We start from the raw sequence: 18,389 nt of genomic DNA, 5'->3' as shown, positions 1-18,389 counted from the left end.
GCCGCCGGCGCCCGAGGGGAGGCGGCCCGTTAGGGACCCGGGGAAAAGTGTGCGGAGGCGCGCGCCGCGCACGGCCGGCTCCGTCCCCCGCGGCGCTGCGGGACGCGGCGGGGCGGGAAATGTCTGGCCGTCCCCGCGCCAGCTCCCGGCGGACCTGGGGCGGGGTGGGTACCCGGAGACCATGGCTCCGGCCGCGTCCAGGCTACCGTCCGAGACCGGGCTCGCGGCGCTGCCGCGGCGGGCGCTCTCTCAGTACCTGCGCCTCCTGCGGCTCTACCCGGTGCTCACCAAAGCGGCCACCAGGTGGGCGCGGGCCGGGCGGGGCCCGGCGGACGCGGCCAGAGCGCAAGCTGCGGAGCCGCCTCCCTAGGGGGTTGAGTGCGGAGGGCTCCTGCCGGGGTAGAAGGGACCTCCAGAGACCTGAAGCCCACCCGGGCTCCGCGCTGTCATTCGCAGGCGCTCTCGCTGAGCACCCGGGTACAGGAGAGGGGAGAGCCTAGAATCTGGGGGGGGGGGGGCACTCCTGCAGATGCGTCCCCGCGTCGACGGGCCTGGGGGCGGGGGCGGGGGTCTACGTCCGCCGGAGAGCTCTAAGGGCCAGGGGATCAGATTTGTGTGGGCAAAGCGCCTCGGAGCCGCTAGGCGGACCCGCCCTTTGACCCACACCGCTGCCCTGTTTATGAGACAGCTCCCTCCTCATTACTTCCAGCGAACTGATTTTACAAACTTGGTCCCTTTTATTAGTTCAGCCTTTCATAGACGTGCACAACGCGCTTCCTGTGTGCCCAGCATCCTCAGTGTTTAGAGAGGTGGCTGAGGCCCCGACCGCCATGGAGCTGGCATTCTAGTGAAGAACTAGACAAAAAGCGGGTAAATCTATAAAACAAGGAACTTATCCAAGGAGGCGACATTTGAACAGAAGCTGAAGGGACGCAAGTGCTCTTTGGCAGCGGGTACAGCGTCTGCAAAGGTCTGGAGGGAGCAGCCGGCTGAGGGAGTGGAAGTTGAACAGTGAGCAAGGGGGAGGACAAGTGTCCGGGGATCAGATCAAGGTCTCGATCGCCCACACCGAGACCTTTGGATATTTTAGCTCTGAGAGCTGCTCAGAGGGCAGCTGCAGACCAGGCCTTGGAGGGACTGGGCCTGTCTCTACCTTTTCACTGAAATGTGTTACTGTGGTCATTGCAGACTCACATGCGGTTATAAGAAGTAGTGCAGAGAGATCCCTTGTACACTTGCCCAGTTTCCTTCATCGGTAACGTTTTGTAAGACAAATACAATATCACAACCAGAACACTGAAGTGCATACAGACCACAGATCATACTCAGATTTCCCCAGCTTTTCTTGCACTTGCCCCGTGTGTGTGTGTGTGTTTGGTGCTCTCGTTGTATCACGTGCAGGTTTTATCCACCAGCAGGGCCAAAACACTGAAAATTTTCATCAGAAGTTTCCCTCCCACACATGGTGACCTTTGCAGAATTACAGGATAATGTCACCACCGGGATATGGACCCTGACACTGTCCACAGAGTGAAGATCCCGCTGTGCTCCCGTGTGTGTGTGTGTCCTGCAGTCTCCTCTGCCCTTTGACCCAGGGAGCTTGCATTGCTGCCGTATGAGGATCTGTCCCTGCACCCCCAGCAGGACCTCAGAACAGCCCTGCTGGCTCCATGCGGGGACAGAGCCTGCCTGCTGCTGCTCCTGTGTTCTTACCACCTCTCTGTCCACAGCGGCATCTTGTCAGCACTTGGGAATTTCCTGGCCCAGATGATTAAGAAGAGGAAAAAAGAAAACGGCTCTCAAAAGCTAGACAGCAGTGGGCCTCTCAGATATGCCATTTACGGGTGAGTTCCATAACGGGGCTGGTTTGCCCAGTAGCAGACTGAGTGCAGTAAAGCTAAGGTATCAAGTTTCTGGAGTAATCTAATTTAGAAAAATAATGTTTAAAAGCATTGAAGTAATCATGAGGAAAAATTAGAACAGCGGATGTTAACTTCATTTATTTTCTAGTTTTATAGGGTTATTTTGAATTTCATGGGTGGGAGCGGTCTCTTCATTGGGCTGAAGGAACGAAGAGCAGGTAACACACCTGAATCTAAGTCAGACTTCAAGACTGAAAGACCACTGATAATGGAGAACAGACTCAGTCCTGCCAGTTAGCTATTTTCATAGCACGAACGTCCAGAAAAAATACTGAGGTGTCCTGAAAAAATGCCCAGTTCCTGAACCACTTATTGAATTACAAAAGCCCAGAGATTCAGGAGCCTTACCAACTAAATTCACCGAGTTCTCTGGCCAACAGTAGTATCTGTATGGATGGATGATTTTGAAGTCTTTTGCAATAAGTGATTTTTTTCTCCAATTCAAAATTCACAAATATCATGTTTGTTAGTTAGTATTGTTAACTTTAGTCTACGGCCATACCACCCTGAATGCAGCTGATCTCGTCTGTGAGTGTTGTTACCTTTATTCATAGCTTTTTCCATAATGTGTTTAAACCTGTAATTCCCCACCCCCCAGAGAGAGGAAATGTGTCAGAATCCCTTGGGGGGGCCTTCCCCACCAGTTTTCCATCAAGAGGCTGCTGTCCTTCTCTGGCAGGGTGGGAAGGACCACTGGGAACCAGCTGTTTGAAGAATCTCAGTGTCAGAAGCTGGAAGACCCCTGGGTGCCTGCCCACCTTTTTATTGCTGAATTTTATGGCACGAAGCGTGTGGCTGGGTCCAGGTCTCCGTGCACTTTGCAATGAAGGGCAGCAGGGCCGACAAGCCGGTGTACAGCCCCAGTGTTCCCCTGGCGAATTACCTGGGGTGTGTCCTTTTATTTACCACTGAGCACCTGTTGAGCCAGGGCAGTGAACAGACAGACACAATTCTGTCCTGTGACAGTGGGACGGTTTTACCTTCCAGGGGGTGAGGAGAGGGCACTGTGCAATTAGACAAATGAGACCGTGGCATGTAGTGACACCTGCTGTGAAGAAATCGCAGCAGGCCCTGGGACAGAGGGTGGTGGAGGCAGTGGTGGGTTCGTTATGGAGAACAAGCGGGAAAGAACTCTCCCAGCAGACAGTGCTGAGGAGATGGCCATGGGAGGATGGTGTGGATCCAGGGCAGGAGGGAGTCTGGTCCATCGGAGGCAAAAAAGAACGCTTGAGGTCGAGTCAAACAAGCTCACTTTGTAGAGGGGCCGCAGCTCTGCGGGGCCAGTGCTGAGGGACGCAGGGGGCCGGGTTGGGACCTGGTGTGTGGGGGTGAGCCCAGGCCCGAGAAGGCGCTCCAGCTCACCCCTCGCCCCCACCCCGCCCCCGGGCCTCAGGTTCTTCTTCACAGGGCCACTGAGCCACTTCTTCTACCTCTTCATGGAGCACTGGATCCCTCCCGAGGTCCCCTGGGCCGGGGTCAAGAGGCTCCTCCTGGACCGCCTTCTCTTTGCACCAGCCTTCCTGTTGTTGTTCTTCCTCGTCATGAACTTCCTGGAGGTTGGTCTCTGCTGCCCCCCACCCCTACCCCACAGCTCCTCCCTGGGCAAAGGGGCTCTTGACCTGCGTCTGGGGGTGGAAGTCTGAGGGTCTGCGAACTTGTCGCGACACTCAGATGAAGGCTCCCGTTTTTCTCGGTGAACACTGGGAGTGGAGCACAGCCCTGTGCTCAGTGCCCGCGGGTCTGCAGTGGGAATCACACACCGGTCAGATGTCCCCGAATGACATTTATGCTCCTCACTCCTTGAACCTGCTGTTAGGTCTCGTCACTGAATGTGTTACTAAAGCACATATACTAGTTGATCATGAAACTCTTCTGAATACTTGGATACTGTATTCAGTGTAATTTTTCCTCTGCAGCCCTGTATATTTTATACATTACCAAACATGGTTCTGGAAACTGGGTCCATGCACTTTGCCAATCTGCCAAAGAGACCGTGGCCCAGGAGGTTCAGACCCCAAGGGTGTAGCAGAAGCCTGAGCCGACCCAGTGCCTGGGCCTCCCAAGTGCTCTGAAGGAGCTGACTCAGCAGCACGGACGTGGCGTCCTGGGCCCCACGTGGGAGGCCTGCGCCCCCCACCCTCGTGCCGGGGCCTGCCCAGTTTGCTGGCTCCCCCACCCTCACCTCCTTCTCTGTGCCTGAGATGCGCCGTGCTCCGCCTTGAAATTTGTTTCAGCCAGTCGCAGACTGTCAAGTCTTCTCATGCAGGTTTTATTTTGGAACAGCATCGCAGGTTCTTGTTACTGAGGAGAATACCCCTTGTTGTGTAGAGTGACCCGGGGGGGCGGGTGGGTAGTAGGAAAGATGCGTAGACCTCACTGTGATTGCTGGTAAGTCCCTGATAGCAAAACGTCCCCAGGAGACCTGAGCCGAGGCAGCAGAGGGGCCCACGTCAGAAGCGAGGGCTCCAGGGCTCTTTGTTACTTCCTTCCAAATCTGCGGGAAAGACATTTTCATGAGAGAGCAGAAACCCTGGGCCTGTGTCAGGTGTTACCAGAGTGCGTGAAGCGCCCCGCACACACATGATACTCGGGGGACCGCCCTAGACGGCTCTCACGCTCCAGCCGCTGCAGCTGGCACTTTCTTCTGCTCACAGACACGGTGTGACAGCGTCCCACCTCATGCCTGTCCCTGCCATGGAAGGCCTCCTGTCTGGTTAGTTCCTAGAACTGCCTGAGAAGGCCACCCTCCGTCCTCCCCGCAGTGATGCGGAAGAACGGCACCCGCTGACATTCCTTGAGCACCTGCCTTGTCCCGTGCTCTGCCTCGGGCGCAGCCGGGCGCACCTCCCCTTCTGGACCACAGGGGAGGCCGAGGCCCACAGGGTGCACAGCTGGCCTCCTGGGTCCCTGTGACCCGAGAGTCCTGAGTCAGAGGCAGACCCAGGCTCTGTGACTCCAGTGCTCTTAACCCTTACAGCCGTTCCCTCTGCAACAGCTGTGACTGCAGTTTCCTTCTGTAAATAACTTGCAATCTGAGAGGTGAAACACAGCTCACCTTACACCTGTTTATGGAGCAGAATGCCTTCCTTGTGCTCATCTGTGTCCGTGAGCCTCACCTGTTTTGTTAGTGAGCTTGCTTTCTCTGAGCTGGTGCATATGTCTGTGTGTTGAGGACAGCGACCGTGTGCCAAATACAAGCTGCACACATTCCCCCTTTCTAGGTGTTTGTCTTCCAACTCAATAAAGTTACAATGTTGAGTTGCAAGTGAAGTTTTTTATAGTGTCTTTCCCCATATAGGAGTTTTATTTTTTTAAAAAAACTCCTACGTCCATTACATCACCTATTTTTTTAAAAGAGCTTATTTAGCCCTGGCTGGCGTAGCTCAGTGGACTGAGTGTGGGCTGCGAACCAAAGCATCCCAGGTTCGATTCCCAGCCAGGGCACATGCCTGGGTTGCAGGCCATAGTCCCCTGCAACCACACATTGATGTTTCTCTCTCTCCCTCCCTTTATTTATTTATTTTTAGAGAGAGGGGACAGGAGGGAGACAGGGAGATAAACATCAGTGTGTGGTTGCCTCTGTGCGCCCCCCACTGGGGACCCGGCCACAACCCGGGCATGTGCCCCGACTGGGGATCGAACAGTCGACCCTTGGTTTCGCAGGCCGGTGCTCAATCCACTGAGCACACCAGGCAGGGCCCAGTGTAGGAGTTTTAAAAATCCGGGTATTCAGATCTGTCATTGTTTCCTTTGTGGGCTTCCTTAGAGGAGGATGTGGGAAATATTCTACTCAGGATTTTGTACATTTTGATAAACTCAAAGAAAAAAAAGAAACACGCTGTACTTTAGTATTCTTATGGTTTTATTTGTATTTACAGCGGGATAAATGCTTCTGTTTTGGTATTTTGCATTTAAATAGCAAATTGTCTCATTACTACTTATTTAACAATTCCTGGTGTTTTGAAACATTCAGTTATCACATTCCTGTGTGTTTAGGGCATTACTCTGTTCTTTTGATGGACTGTTCATTTCCATTGTCTTTTTTGTTTTTGGCTGTTGCTACCAGACTCTTCATCACCTTATTTTATGCTATTTTAAATCGGTGGTAACGTTGGCCTTTTCAAGGTGGCTATTACGCACCTATCCTTCCAGAAGATATTTAGGATCAACTTTTTGGGTACATTTTAAAAAACTGACAAGTTTCGGTAGGGAATGCGTCGACTTTGGAGATTATTTTGTCAAGAACTGACCGCGGAGCCCTGAGGAGCAGGTGCGGGGCGCCCAGCGCCGCGGGGCAGCCGTCGGGGGCGGGGACTGACGTCCCTCCCGGGAGCGCGGCGCTCCCCGTGCCGCAGCTCTTCCAGCTGGAGGGTGAGCGTCCAGCTGCACCGCTCCTGACGGAGCAAAGCCCACCGCGTTAGGGTGTGGGGCCCCCAGATCCTGATGCCCCGGCCTCAGCCCGAGGGCAGTGGGGCTCGCTTACGGCCTGCGCTTCCCTCCTTTCCAGGGCGGAGACCCGGCCGCCGGCGCCGCCAAGGTGAGGAGCGCCTTCTGGCCGGCGCTGCAGACCAACTGGCGCCTCTGGACCCCGGTGCAGTTCATCAACGTCAACTACGTCCCGGTGCAGGTGAGGCTGCCGCACGCGCCGGGCCGCAGGGCATGCGCCCTGCCGCTCCCCTTCAGCCTTGTTCTGCCCCTCGCGACAACCTGTGTTTCCTCTCGGCGTCGCCCAGGTTCCGGACTCCACCCGGAACCCTTAAGGTCTGGATTCGGGGGCAAAGCCCGCAGCGGGTGCCCGCCTACGTGCGTTCATCACGCAAACGTTTACCGAAAGCCCGGGTCTGGGCAGCGCTCGGGTTTCCCTGAGGCGGGGCCGCGCCGCAGTGACGTCAGAGCCACCCAGGCAGGCGCTGTACCCGCACCGATTTGAACGCCTGCGGGTGTGGCCGGCCTCCCCACCGCCTGTGCAAGCCAGGCGCGGCCCGTGGTCAGCGGCTCGCAGGGCCACGCTGGGGGGTGAGCATCTGCTAGGACGGCCCGGCCAGGTTGATTACGGCCGCGCAGCAAAACTGAGCTGGGTCCTAGGAATCCAGTGCAGACTTCCTAGGCAGCCCCCACCCCCGCCCAGCCTAGCTGGTCACACACCGCGAGCTCTCGCTTACCAACAAAATGTGCCAATGCCGAGGCCATGATTCTGCCCAGGAACGCCCATCGGAGACCCAACATTTGGGGTCTTTAGTGGGGGCCGGGCAAGCGGGAAGCTCTGCAGGGCTGGCGGTCAGCACGAGCCACAGTGTTTTTGCAAGCAGGGTAGGCACTGGGGGCCATTCTTATCGGTTGGGCAAGGGCGGGGCCCCTCCCAAAATCCCCGTTTCCAGAAGCTGCTGGGCCTTTCCAAGGGCAGCAGCCTCAGGCCTGCGTGCTGCCGCTCTTCTGCAGCCATTGGAGTGACCTGCCTGGAGTGCCTGGGGAAGAATGGTTTCATCCGCTCTAGAGGGAGGAGAGGAGGGCAGGACCCTCTTGGGAAAGAGCTCCGCTGGAAGGATGGGGGGCGGTGGGAGGAACAGGCTCAGCGACCCCCACCCCCAGGAATCTGGTAGCAGAACCCCCAGAGGAGACTACAAGAGAGGCAGCCACAGCAGGTGCTACACTGGAATGGAAGGTGGTTAGTTTCCCCGGGCTTCAACAATGACCCTTACAGGTGACCTCCCCAGGAGCAGCTCCAGGGGCTCCCCGGGGCTGAAGCCAGACTGCCGTGCATTGAGGAGTGGATGGGTGAAGCAGTGGGTGTGATAGGTGGGAGAGGGCGGGAGGAGGCTGTGAAGCTAGAAGCTAGTCCAGTCTTACAGAGGTGTGCATGGGCCACCCCAAGTGGGAAGGGAAGGGTCAGGTATCAGCACAGAGGCTCTTTGTGACCAGGGATGAGAGGGGGTGACAGTTGCTGGGGACCTCTCTCCACGCCTTTTTTCTTCTGGGAGTGCAAAGGGTGGGTTGGGCCAGAATGGGGGTAAAGGCATGCACCTGAGAATGGGAGGGAGTGCACTGGACACGGGGCCAGGGAGGCTGGAGACCACCATGCGCACAGGCCTGGGGCTTGGGGAGGTGAGGGGCAGTGAGAGTCAAGGTCTTCCCGAGGGTGCAGCCAGGGAACAGGAGGTGATGAAGCTGGGCTTGGCCGTGAGTGTGAGGGGTACAGAGGAGACAAGGACGAAGACAGGGTGGCCGGGGTCGTGGAAGGATCTATGGGCGCCAGAGGACAGGCTGGAGAATTGAATCTTTGCAAGTAGTAGGGACAGAGAGCTACGTGGCTGGCGTTTCCGTTCTAGGTGGTTGCGGGTGGATGCTTAAGGGGCAGTGGGTTGTTCAACAAATGCTCACTGAGCACCCACTGTAGGGCCCGCTGCTGCAGGCTGGGGGTACGGACTCTAAAGAGGTGGAGCAGACTGCTGCTCCCATGGAGCTCATGTGCCAGGTAGACTCCCTGACGAGAGGTGATTTCAGGTGGGGGCCTGCCCAAGAGATCACTGCAGCAGGGCAGTGGGACAGTGACAGCTTCAAGTGAGGAGCAGGGCACGTGGGGGGTCAGAGGGGACAGTCTTGAGGTGACAGAGGCTGAGCCAGGACCTGAAGCTGAAGTGCTCGTGAGGGAGCTGAGGGACAGGTACTGTGAGGTTTCCCTGCGGGCCTGTAGGCCTCACGAGGCAGGAGCTCTTGTCCTCTCCCTTTGCACAGTGCCCGGCACAAAGGAAAAGCCAGCAAACAACAGTGGGTGGACAGACCCACCAGTGAGTGGACTCTGCCCCAGGGGACTGGTGTCTGCTGAGTGTCACCAGGGCCTTGCGCTTACTCGGGCCTGTGTTCTCTCCGGCAGTTCCGGGTGCTCTTTGCCAACCTGGTGGCTCTGTTCTGGTATGCCTACCTGGCCTCCCTGGGGAAGTGAGGACGGCCGGAGAGATGTCCGTGCACTGCTGAGCTGAGTCTGGGGCAGCGCTCACCTGGGCAGGTGAGCGTAGAAACAGCCTGGCCACAACGTGTCTTACGCCAGATCCTGTGATTCAACATGCCTTAAAGTGATGGAGAATCAGCAACCTCTTAATGTTAGAATCTTATGCTCTAAAAAGGCAGTAGCTGAATTCAGGTGGTGCTGCCTAGAAACTTAAAACACACAGTTGCGATGATTTCACGAGCCACCTTGGAGTGAATTAGGATCACAATAAACTCTAGTGTAGCTTTTTCTGTGGTGATTTTAATTTCTCACAGTGACTGTTGTGGCTTTGGAACAAATGCATGGTCTGAGGGCTGCCCTCATGTCTTTTTTTACTTTCACAAGAAATCATGGTAAAACATACAATACTACTGCTTAGCTACCGGGCACCGGAGGAAAAGGCGCTTCTAAACCAAGACTTCCCTAGAAGCTCTGAGAGGCTGGGTGATAAACAGGCTGACCTGCAGCTGATTCCAGCTCTCCTGCTGCTCAGTGACAATAACCCTCCCACCCTGTTCTCACTCAGAACCTTCTTTCCTGATAGGATCCCACCCTGGTATCATGGATACAACATCCCTTGGCGGCCCGCCTGGGCTGCTGTGGCTCAGTGGACTGAGCTGCAGCCTGCAAACCAAAGGATTCGCCACGCCAGTTGGATTCCTGGTCAGGGCACGTGCCTGGGTTGTGGGCCGGGTGCCCAGTTGGGGATGCGTGCAAGGCAACCACACATCAGTGTTTCTCTTCCTCTTTCTCTCTCCCTTCCCCTCTCTCTAAAAATAAATAAAATCTTTTTTAAAAATCCCTTGGGAAGCTTAGTTATCTATTTTGTGAAATTTTCTTTCTTTCTACTTAATCAGAGCTTGTTTTTCCTCATTCAGGTCTTTGTCTTTCTCAGTTGGGATTTCCTCATATGTCTGTTGATCTTTGATGGTGCATCAGCGTTGGAGTCAGAGCCACTCGAGAAGTCTCTGGGAGCTCAGTGTGAAGGTGCTGCACTCGTCAGATGTCACTCTCTGTGGGCTGACCCAGTTTTGCTGGGAATCACTAGTTCTCAGTAACTGAGGTCTTTTCTCGTGGGCCGGTCCGTTTCCCCAGAGAGGAATCCTTTCCTTTCTTGCCTGGGGGAAGGATAGCGTTTGTGGTGGAGCTGGGAGTAAGCCTAGTGGCCAACTGCAGGAGAGGGTGAGAGGCCCTATTAGGACATGGCCTTCAGATAATGTCACTGTTATCACTGCCTCCCAGTCTCAGCTGCCTGGTGTCTCACACCCAGTCCTTCTGGTTCAGATCCTCTGGGATGAAACTTCTCTAGACTTCTGCCATATAGGAGGTGCAGCACTCACCTGAATGTATAGGTGATGGAGGAGAGGTAGAGGACTGTGCTCTTGTTCAGCCCCACCCACCATCCTTCTGGGGGTGGGGGGAAGGTGAGATAATGCCTGTGACTCCCTGAACTTTCTGGACTCACTTATGAGCTTGCTTCCTGGGTTCCATGAGTACAGGCATCTGGTGATTTATCTTCCCAGGTCAATAGGCTTGATTTCCAGCTTCCAAAATTTTGTCAACTGATTTATTCTTTTTTGTGGACTCAGGTACGTCCTTGTGTATTTATCTTTTTCTTTTCCTTTTTAAATCTTTTTACCTTTGGTTTAGTAAGCAACCTTCTAGGAGGAGACATAAATGTATGTGTTCAAGACACCACGTTTAAACTAAGATCTAGGTAGTTCATGGTAATAGACTAATTTTCCAAAATCCAAAGTGTTTTTTTAAAAACATGATTTAAAAAAAACAATATTGAACACACTTGCCAGTGGCTTTATTGCATTTTTTTTCTGTCTTTTTAAAACAATACTTTATTTTTAGAGAGGGGAAGGGAGGGAGAAAGAGAGAGAAACATCAATGTGTGGTTGTCTCTCACAGCGCCCTCTACTGGGGACCTGGCCCGCAACCCAGGCATGTGTCCTGACTGGGAATCGAACCAGTGACCATTTGGTTTGCAGCGCCCGTGCTCAATCCACTGAGCCACGCCAGCCAGGGCCAAAGTGTTTTAAAAATGTAAACCAGAGCGCATCACTTCTCAACTTAAAAACCTGCATAGGTGGGTGACCCAAGAAGTCCACTTCTGGATGGGCCCGCAAAAGAACTGAAGGCGGGGGACTCGAAGAGATCTGCACGCCCACGTTCACAGCCACAACTGCCAGGAGATGGAAAACCCGTGTCCACGGAAGCCTGGATGGGCAAGAAGTGATCTATCACACAGTGGAATTTAATTGGGTCTTACAAAGGAAGGGTATTCTGACTCCTGCTCCAACGTGGATAAATCTTGAGGACCTTACGTTCAGTGAAATAAGTTTGTCCCCAGTGGAACAAATACTCTATGATTTCACTCACACGCGGTGCCTCGTCAACCGCACAGAGGCTGAGCGGAGACTTGGGGGAAGTGCTGAATGTGGGCAGCGTCAGTTTGGGAAGACCAACGAGTCCTGGGGACCCAGGGAGGTGACGGCTGCACGGTGCGAACGGGCTCAACGCCCCTGAGCCGCGCGCTGGTACGTGGTTAAGACTGTAACCTCGTGTGTGCATTTTACTGCAGTGAAACCAAAACGAGACCTGCGGAGGTTTCACAGTTCACTAAACTGAATTCCAGTCTCGCATCTCCGAGGCCGCCTGTGCCACGCTGCCCTCTGGCTCCCGCGGCGTGGTCAGCCCAGTCCCACGCTGTCCTGGGCGCTGGGCGAGCTCAGGGCTCCCGTCGCGCCCCTCAGATGTCGCCGCGTGAACGCTCGCGCTCCAAGGCAGCAGTGACTTGCACCCGGACTTCGCGCAAAAACTGGGGGAGAGGCTCACAAAACGACCACTCACCGAGTTGCCGCGCCTGGTTCCGGAAGTCAGCGGTCCTGCGCCCCAGGAGGCGGGACTTCCGCCCCGCGGCGCCGCCGGTGGCCGGAAGCGGGCGTCCGCCGCAGCGTGCGCCCAGCGGCCCGCCGTCCGCGCCCATGAGCGCTTGCGCGGGGCCGAGCGGGACGGCCGGGCATGGCGTTCCGGCACGCGCTGCAGCTGGCGGCCTGCGGCCTGGCCGGGGGCTCGGCCGCCGTGCTCTTCTCTGCCGTGGCGGTGGGGAAGCCCCGTGCGGGCGGGGACGCGGAGCCGCGCGTGGTCGAGCCGTCGGCGTGGGCCGGGGTCGCACGTCCCGGGCCCGGCGTCTGGGACCCCAACTGGGACAGGTGCGGGCCGGCGGGTGAGGTGGGGTGCCGGGCGGCGGGTCCTCCACGGCTCCTCGCCGCCCCGCTCGGTCTGACGTGGTCGGTTTGGCAGAAGGAGCCGGGCTTCGTGCGGGGTCTCTCTGGCTGTGAGTGGGCGACCCCCAACCCCGCCGAGCCTCCTCCTCTGCCCAGAGGGTCGTTTTGAGGAGCGAGTGCGAGGAGGCAGGGACAGTGGTCGTTTTCGGTTGTAGGCCGAGGGCTTGTCCCCGCTGTTTCCGTCCTGGGGTTGGATGTGGCGCCTCGGTCGTTTCCTAGGCGCTGGGAGGATGTGGGTGCGCGGGGCGGGGGCGCGCGGGGCCCTCGGGTGTGACCCGGGCCCAGCCACATGTCCTCAGGAGCGCTTGAAAGGTGGCTCCTGGGACCCGGAAACGATTTTTAATTTCGTTTAATGTAAAATTTTAAAACCAAAGCAGTGCAGATGCTTAGGTATTTATGTGCCGATAGTGTTTGTGATACGTTGGATCGAATAAAGTGGGTTTCACCCGTTTCTTCCTCCTCTCTACATGTCCGTGCTTGGGAGCTCGTCACCGCCGCGGCTGGTGGTGTGTTTCCCTGGGACAGACCTTCCCGGCTGCCGTTGGACAGTTTGCTGGGAGAGGGGCACTGAACTAACACACTCTTAGCCCGGTTGTATCAGGAACGAAATGGAGATTGTTCTTTAACCGTTACTTTTTAAGAGATAAAGTTATTTTTTATTTTAGATTTGCAGGAAAATTGCAGACACGACAGGGTTCCTGTGTACCCCACACCTAATTTCCTCTGTTACTAGTGTGGCACGGGTGTCTCGACCAATGATGTCCATACTTTAGGGAGATTAATCCAGGTTTTACCTCCCAGGGTCCTCTTGTCTCCTCGGGCTCCTTTTTGCTGTGACAGTTTCTCACTTTTTTGGATGGTGATGACAGCATGAAGAATGTCCTTCGGTTGACACGTCTGTTTCATGTGATTAGAACGGGCTGTCTTCTTTTTTTTGACATCAGGGCAGTCTTCCCAACGTCTTAGGCCTTTGTAAGGAAACAGGCTCCCTCTGAGGCTGAAGCCTGGATCCGTGGAAGGGTCTGTCCCTGCTGGACGGCTTCAGACCTGCAGCCTCTCCCTGGGAGCCGCATGCAGTGTGGGCTGCCTGTCTGGCTGCGGCTCCCAGGTGTCTTCTCTGGCTCAGCCCCGGTGCCCACGCCCCTGCCGTTGCAGCCGCTCAGCCTGAATGTGTTACGGGCACCATGGTTTTGCACGGCCCAGGCAGAGCCCTCGAATCAGCACCGCTGCCCCAGAACTTACTCCAGCCAAGTTCATTCTTGTTCCAGCTCTGCCAGTGTCACCGATGTGTAGTTCCTAGTCACTTCAGTTCTGTGAGCCACCAGACATGTCCGCCATACACGTCATGTGTTGCTTCTCAGCAGCTTTGCCTACGTGTCCCTTCCCCTCCCATCAGCTCCTAACGTTCCAGGTGCCAACCATAGATTCCATAAGGGAAACATTCCCTCCCTCCCGTCCCACGTACTACCGAGTGTTTAAAGTGTGCTTCAATTTTATTTCATTTTCGTTATTTTGAATTAAGTAGCCATGTGGTTAGCAGCTACTATTGGACAGCACAGTTTCAGAGTTGACCTCGGTGACTGTTCAGCGAGGTGGTTCGGGCCACCCTCCCATAGCCACTCCTGTAACCTGGCCTTGCTTCTCCATCCCCGGTCACCCTGCCATTGCCAGTCTGTCCCTGCAGGACACATTGCATGAGGGCTTTGTGCACCTGCTCTGCTCCCTGTCCAGTAGTCGCTCACAGCAGGCCTGGCATACAGCTCTGGGGTGGACGAGGCCACTGGAGCCTCCCAGGGCTTTCCCAGCATGGAAAGACCGTCTCACCAGGAATTCTGAAGCCTGACAGGTGAAGAGTCACAAGAGCATACTGTTTCCTCTTTCAACATTAGGCGAGAACCGCTGTCCCTTGTCAACCTGCGGAAGAGGAACCTAGACTCTGGAGATGACGACGTGGCGTCCAGGGTCGACCACTGCAAAGCCAAGGCCACGCGGCACATCTTCCTTATCAGGCACTCCCAGTACCACGTGGACGCCTCCCGGGACAAGGACCGCACCCTGACGCCCCTGGGTACGTGGCTGGGGCTCAGTCCCAGCTGTAGCCTCCTTGGATCCTGATCAGGGACCCTTGGCCCAGATTTGTGGGTTGTCATTATAACTATTCACCTCTGATACAAGACAGGCTTTGAAAATGTCCTCAACTTTAAAAAACATTGCAGGCAGACCTCGGAGATGTTGTGGGCGTGGTTCCAGACCACAGCAGTAAAGCCAGTTGTAACCTTTGCTGGAGGGTCTTGCCTTCGATCCGTTAAAAAAAAAAAAAGCATCATCTGTGCAGTGGGTCTTGCTGCAGGTGTTGATACCCACCGTCTCCCACCATGGCAGGGGCTTTGTGTGCTCCTGCAGGGGGCACCCCCTGTGCATCGTTCCAGGTACAAAAATGGAGCTGAAGCTGCATCTGTGGGTATCCGTGTGTGCAGCCAAAATGACTTTTTGAGGACATTTCCACTAGATCCTTGGACGTATTTGAGGACAAGCACTTGCGTCTGCACAGTCTGTACTTGGTGACGCCAGGGTCACTGGGTTTCCGTGTCCACATCTGGTGCTGGCACAGCCAGCAGGTCACAAGTGTTTGAGACTAAATCTTTGCACAAAGCTGAGTGACACTGGTGTGAGGGACTCAGAAATGGCCCGCCCAGACTTAGCCTGCCCATCTTGTCCCCTGACCCTGGTGGAACTTGGTCAGGATTGAGGCATTTGTGGGGTGAACAGGAGACTCCGGCAGCGTGTCATTCTCTGTGTTTCACCTTCAAGGTCGTGAACAGGCTGAGCTAACTGGTCTCCGACTTGCAAGCTTGGGGCTGAAGTTTAATAAAATAGTGCATTCCTCCATGACCCGCGCAGTGGAAACCACCAACATCATCAGCAAACACCTGCCAGGTGGGTGTGTGCGTCCCTGGGTCCCTCAGCAGCCTCCGGGGACACGCACAGTCACTGTGCTGAGTCACTGCTTCTCTGCAGGAGTCTCCATGGTCAGTACAGACCTGCTGAGGGAAGGTGCCCCCATTGAGCCCGACCCCCCTGTGTCTCACTGGAAGCCAGAGGCTGTGGTAAAACACCCCCCGGTGGTGGTCTCCCTCCCTGTCCCTCACTGGCCCTCCTGCCCTGGGCAGCTCCCCCTGCTCTCTCCACTCCCATCCAGCACTTGCAGTCTTAGGGGTCTCACTCTGCCCCCCAGCAGTATTATGAAGACGGAGCCAGGATTGAGGCCGCCTTCCGGAACTACATCCACCGGGCAGATGCCAAGCAGCAGGAGGACAGTTACGAGATCTTCATCTGCCACGCCAACGTCATCCGCTACATTGTGTGCCGGTGAGGGTCCCGTGGGTGCCCTGGGCCTGGCCTCCCCTCCTGCCAGCCAGCGCCAGCTCCTCTGCCCACCTCTGGCCCTCACACTGTCCTGGAGGCCGGGCTGTCTGTCTGGTAGAATGTCTTTCACTTGGAGTTTCTCGTGATTGTGTCTTTGGTGGCAGTCACCCAGGTCCTGGGTGAAGACACTGTATGCACTGGACGTGTCACTTCAGTCATCTTTTCCCCTCAGTGACGACAGTGCCCGTCCTGCCGCAGGGCCACCCTGTGCGCCTTGGTCTGTCTTCCTGAGTGACTTCCCTCTGCGGGAGCCCGATGCCTCCGTTGCCTCCTGTAGCTCCCATCCCACGGGCTCCTGATCGGCACTGGTGGGGAGCCCCACCCGCCTCGTTAGTCATCTTGCCTCGCTGCTCCAGCGTGGCTGTCGGGAACTCCAGACGTCAGTGTCCTCGCTTCCTGGCTCCACACACAGCCCTAGGGCCTTTGTGACACTGCCCTGAGCTGCAGCCATGTGTCACAGATGGCTATTGGTGGGAAGGCCGGCTGGGTGCTTGTGTATTTAAAGTAACTGGGAACCTACGCCTGCCCCCCAGCCAATCCATTAGAGAGTGTCAGGTGCTTCCATTGCAAGGGGGTTCCCCCTCTCGTGAGTCTGGCAGGGAAGGACAGAGCACAGCCAGCTGCTCAGGGCCTCTCCCTGCTGTGCTTGAACCCTGGGCCTGTACCCAGGGCTGTTGGAGACCATCTCTCCTTAGATGTCACGTGCATGGACCCACGAGAGGCCCAGGAGTCCCAGCTCACTTGGGGGCTCCCCATTAGACCAGTGCTGCTAGGGGTGGAGGGGCCTCTGGGCTCCACAGCTTCCAACCGCAGTGCTCCGCAGGCCCAGCCCCAAAGCTGTGCTCTGTGCGCGTATCCAAGGCACTGCCTCGGGCACCTGAGGGTGAGCCGTCTGTGGACACAGCCTTATTCCAGATCCTGGGACAGGGCCGACCTCAGCAGTCACTGCTAAGTGACCCCCATGCAGAAAACACCAGGAATGCTTGGGGACTTGGAGCAGAGGTGACCCGTGTTAAAACCAGAGGGCCAGAAAGAGCCACGGCACGTCCGTCGAGGCGCAGGGCACTCTGCTGACTGACTTAGGACGGCAACAGCGACTCGGAGACGGGAAGGAGCATGGAGCTTATTCCTTTAGGTTGACAGCTCTTTGGAGGCTCTGGCTGCAGGGGGCGCTGAGGCAATGCTGTTTGTCCCCACCGAGACCTGGGCCTGGAGGCTGCCTGCTGACCGGGAACACTGGGCTTTGTAGCAACTGCTCCCCACTAACCGCGCCTGGCAGCATTTTCAAGATCGTGGGAATGTGACGGGGCTGTGGGCTGTCGCCACCCACCGTCCCGGGGAGACGCTCAGGAGTGCTGCCCTGTCATCCCCCGTCCCATGGGTAGGCTGTCACCACCCCAGTTTCATGGGGTGTTGGCACCGGCGGTGGCTCTGCGGGGTGGGGGCTGGCAGCTCTGTGAGTACCTCCAGCCCGTTTTGTCCTCCCTCCAGGGCACTGCAGTTCCCTCCTGAAGGCTGGCTCCGCCTCTCCCTCAACAACGGCAGCATCACCCATCTGGTGGTCCGGCCCGATGGCCGTGTGGCTCTCCGGGCCCTTGGGGACACGGGGTTCATGCCTCCTGACAAGATCTCCCGCTCCTGAGGCCCACTCTCCTCACCCGGCATGGGAGCCACCAGGAACACAGAGGCCTTCCTGCCGTCCCCTCCCCAGGCTGCGCTGTGGTCACTTCCTCTCCAGGACCAGGCAGCCACAGAGGGAAGTATCTGAAATCTGTGTTTCAGTCCATGTGGCCCTGGATGGAAAAGGGGAGCATTCAGGTCAGACCAGCCGATCCTTTCTCAGGGTCTCCTCCCCCAGGACAAGCCTGTGGGGTTGCAAGGAGGCCTCGCAGGTGTCACTGCGGGGACCATGCAGATTGCATCGATGTGTCTCTGGTCACAACCACAGCTGGCCACGCGACCCCTCGACCCTCTGTCAGCAAAGCTTGTCTGGCACTGGGGACTTGGAGGAGGGCCCAGCACTTCCATTTGTGACTTATTTTGCTTCCTACATTCTTTTCACTTCTTACAACCCTTCTGCCACTTGTGGTACGTGTCTGTCAACTCAAGACTGTCTGTCCATCTGGGTTCCGGCAGTGGAAACTGTATCTCACTGTCGATAAAGTCACACCCCCCTGACGCTGTTGGATCTGAACTCACCTACACGATTGGCCTCTCTGGACACACAGGAGCACCTGAGCAGGTGAGGGCAGGGGGCCAGGTGGTGACAGCCCAGAACAGAGTCCTGTTTTCAGTAAAATATCCAACTGACAATTGCCTCTGGCTGTTAAGCTCTTAGGCTTACAGATTTAAATATTTGGATATGATGTGCCCACCCCAAATATTCTGTTAATTTACAAAAACAGTACAATTTCTATGAAGTGATTATGAACATTTTCTGCAATCAGGTCAACCAAATGGGATACTTGCTCTATTTCTGTCAACTTTAGAAATAATTACAAAATAAAATTTTATTTTACTGGTTTCCAAAGTACTGATTGTGACTGTTTTAAAGAAAACAGGAAGCCCGCACCGTGCAGCAGACAGGGGCCCTAAACTCGCCGAGACGGTTTCCACAGAAAGCCCTTTTCTGTAGTGGCTCCCACACCCAGGCTGACGGCCTCACTGGGCAGCTGCCCCCGGCCTCTCAGCAGGCCCTGACCCGAGACAGGGAGCCTGTCATGGTAGGTGCTCTTTTAGAAGCAGCCACCACACATCATT

At 56.1% G+C, this 18,389-nt stretch overlaps 2 protein-coding genes across 4 annotated transcripts; both read left to right on the top strand.

Annotated features, from left to right (window-relative positions):
* The first annotated feature begins 96 nt into the window (after positions 1-96).
* On the top strand, positions 97-9,538 carry PXMP2 (peroxisomal membrane protein 2). Of its 2 annotated transcripts, none has more exons than XM_036014501.1 (5): positions 97-303; positions 1,731-1,844; positions 3,316-3,478; positions 6,430-6,549; positions 9,452-9,538. In XM_036014501.1, the coding sequence occupies exons 1-5, from the start codon at positions 182-184 to the stop codon at positions 9,521-9,523; spliced, it is 591 nt and encodes a 196-aa protein (XP_035870394.1). In that variant the 5' UTR covers positions 97-181; the 3' UTR covers positions 9,524-9,538. The 2 variants fall into 2 exon arrangements, with proteins under 2 accessions (XP_035870394.1, XP_028359392.1); XM_028503591.2 differs by lacking the exon at positions 9,452-9,538 and adding an exon at positions 8,794-9,158 and having other exon boundaries at positions 106-303.
* Positions 9,539-11,870: 2,332 nt separating this feature from the next.
* On the top strand, positions 11,871-18,159 carry PGAM5 (PGAM family member 5, mitochondrial serine/threonine protein phosphatase). 2 transcript variants are annotated; one of them, XM_028503625.2, is made up of 6 exons: positions 11,871-12,128; positions 14,093-14,271; positions 15,015-15,140; positions 15,222-15,310; positions 15,442-15,572; positions 17,121-18,159. In XM_028503625.2, the coding sequence occupies exons 1-6, from the start codon at positions 11,938-11,940 to the stop codon at positions 17,269-17,271; spliced, it is 867 nt and encodes a 288-aa protein (XP_028359426.1). In that variant the 5' UTR covers positions 11,871-11,937; the 3' UTR covers positions 17,272-18,159. The 2 variants fall into 2 exon arrangements, with proteins under 2 accessions (XP_028359426.1, XP_028359425.1); XM_028503624.2 differs by having other exon boundaries at positions 15,439-15,572.
* Positions 18,160-18,389: the final 230 nt, after the last annotated feature.

The sequence above is a fragment of the Phyllostomus discolor genome, chromosome 13 (assembly GCF_004126475.2).
Source record: "Phyllostomus discolor isolate MPI-MPIP mPhyDis1 chromosome 13, mPhyDis1.pri.v3, whole genome shotgun sequence".
Lineage (NCBI taxonomy): Eukaryota > Metazoa > Chordata > Mammalia > Chiroptera > Phyllostomidae > Phyllostomus > Phyllostomus discolor.
The sequence above is the reverse complement of the archived record's forward strand: the minus strand, read 5'-3'. Positions and strand labels throughout refer to the sequence as shown.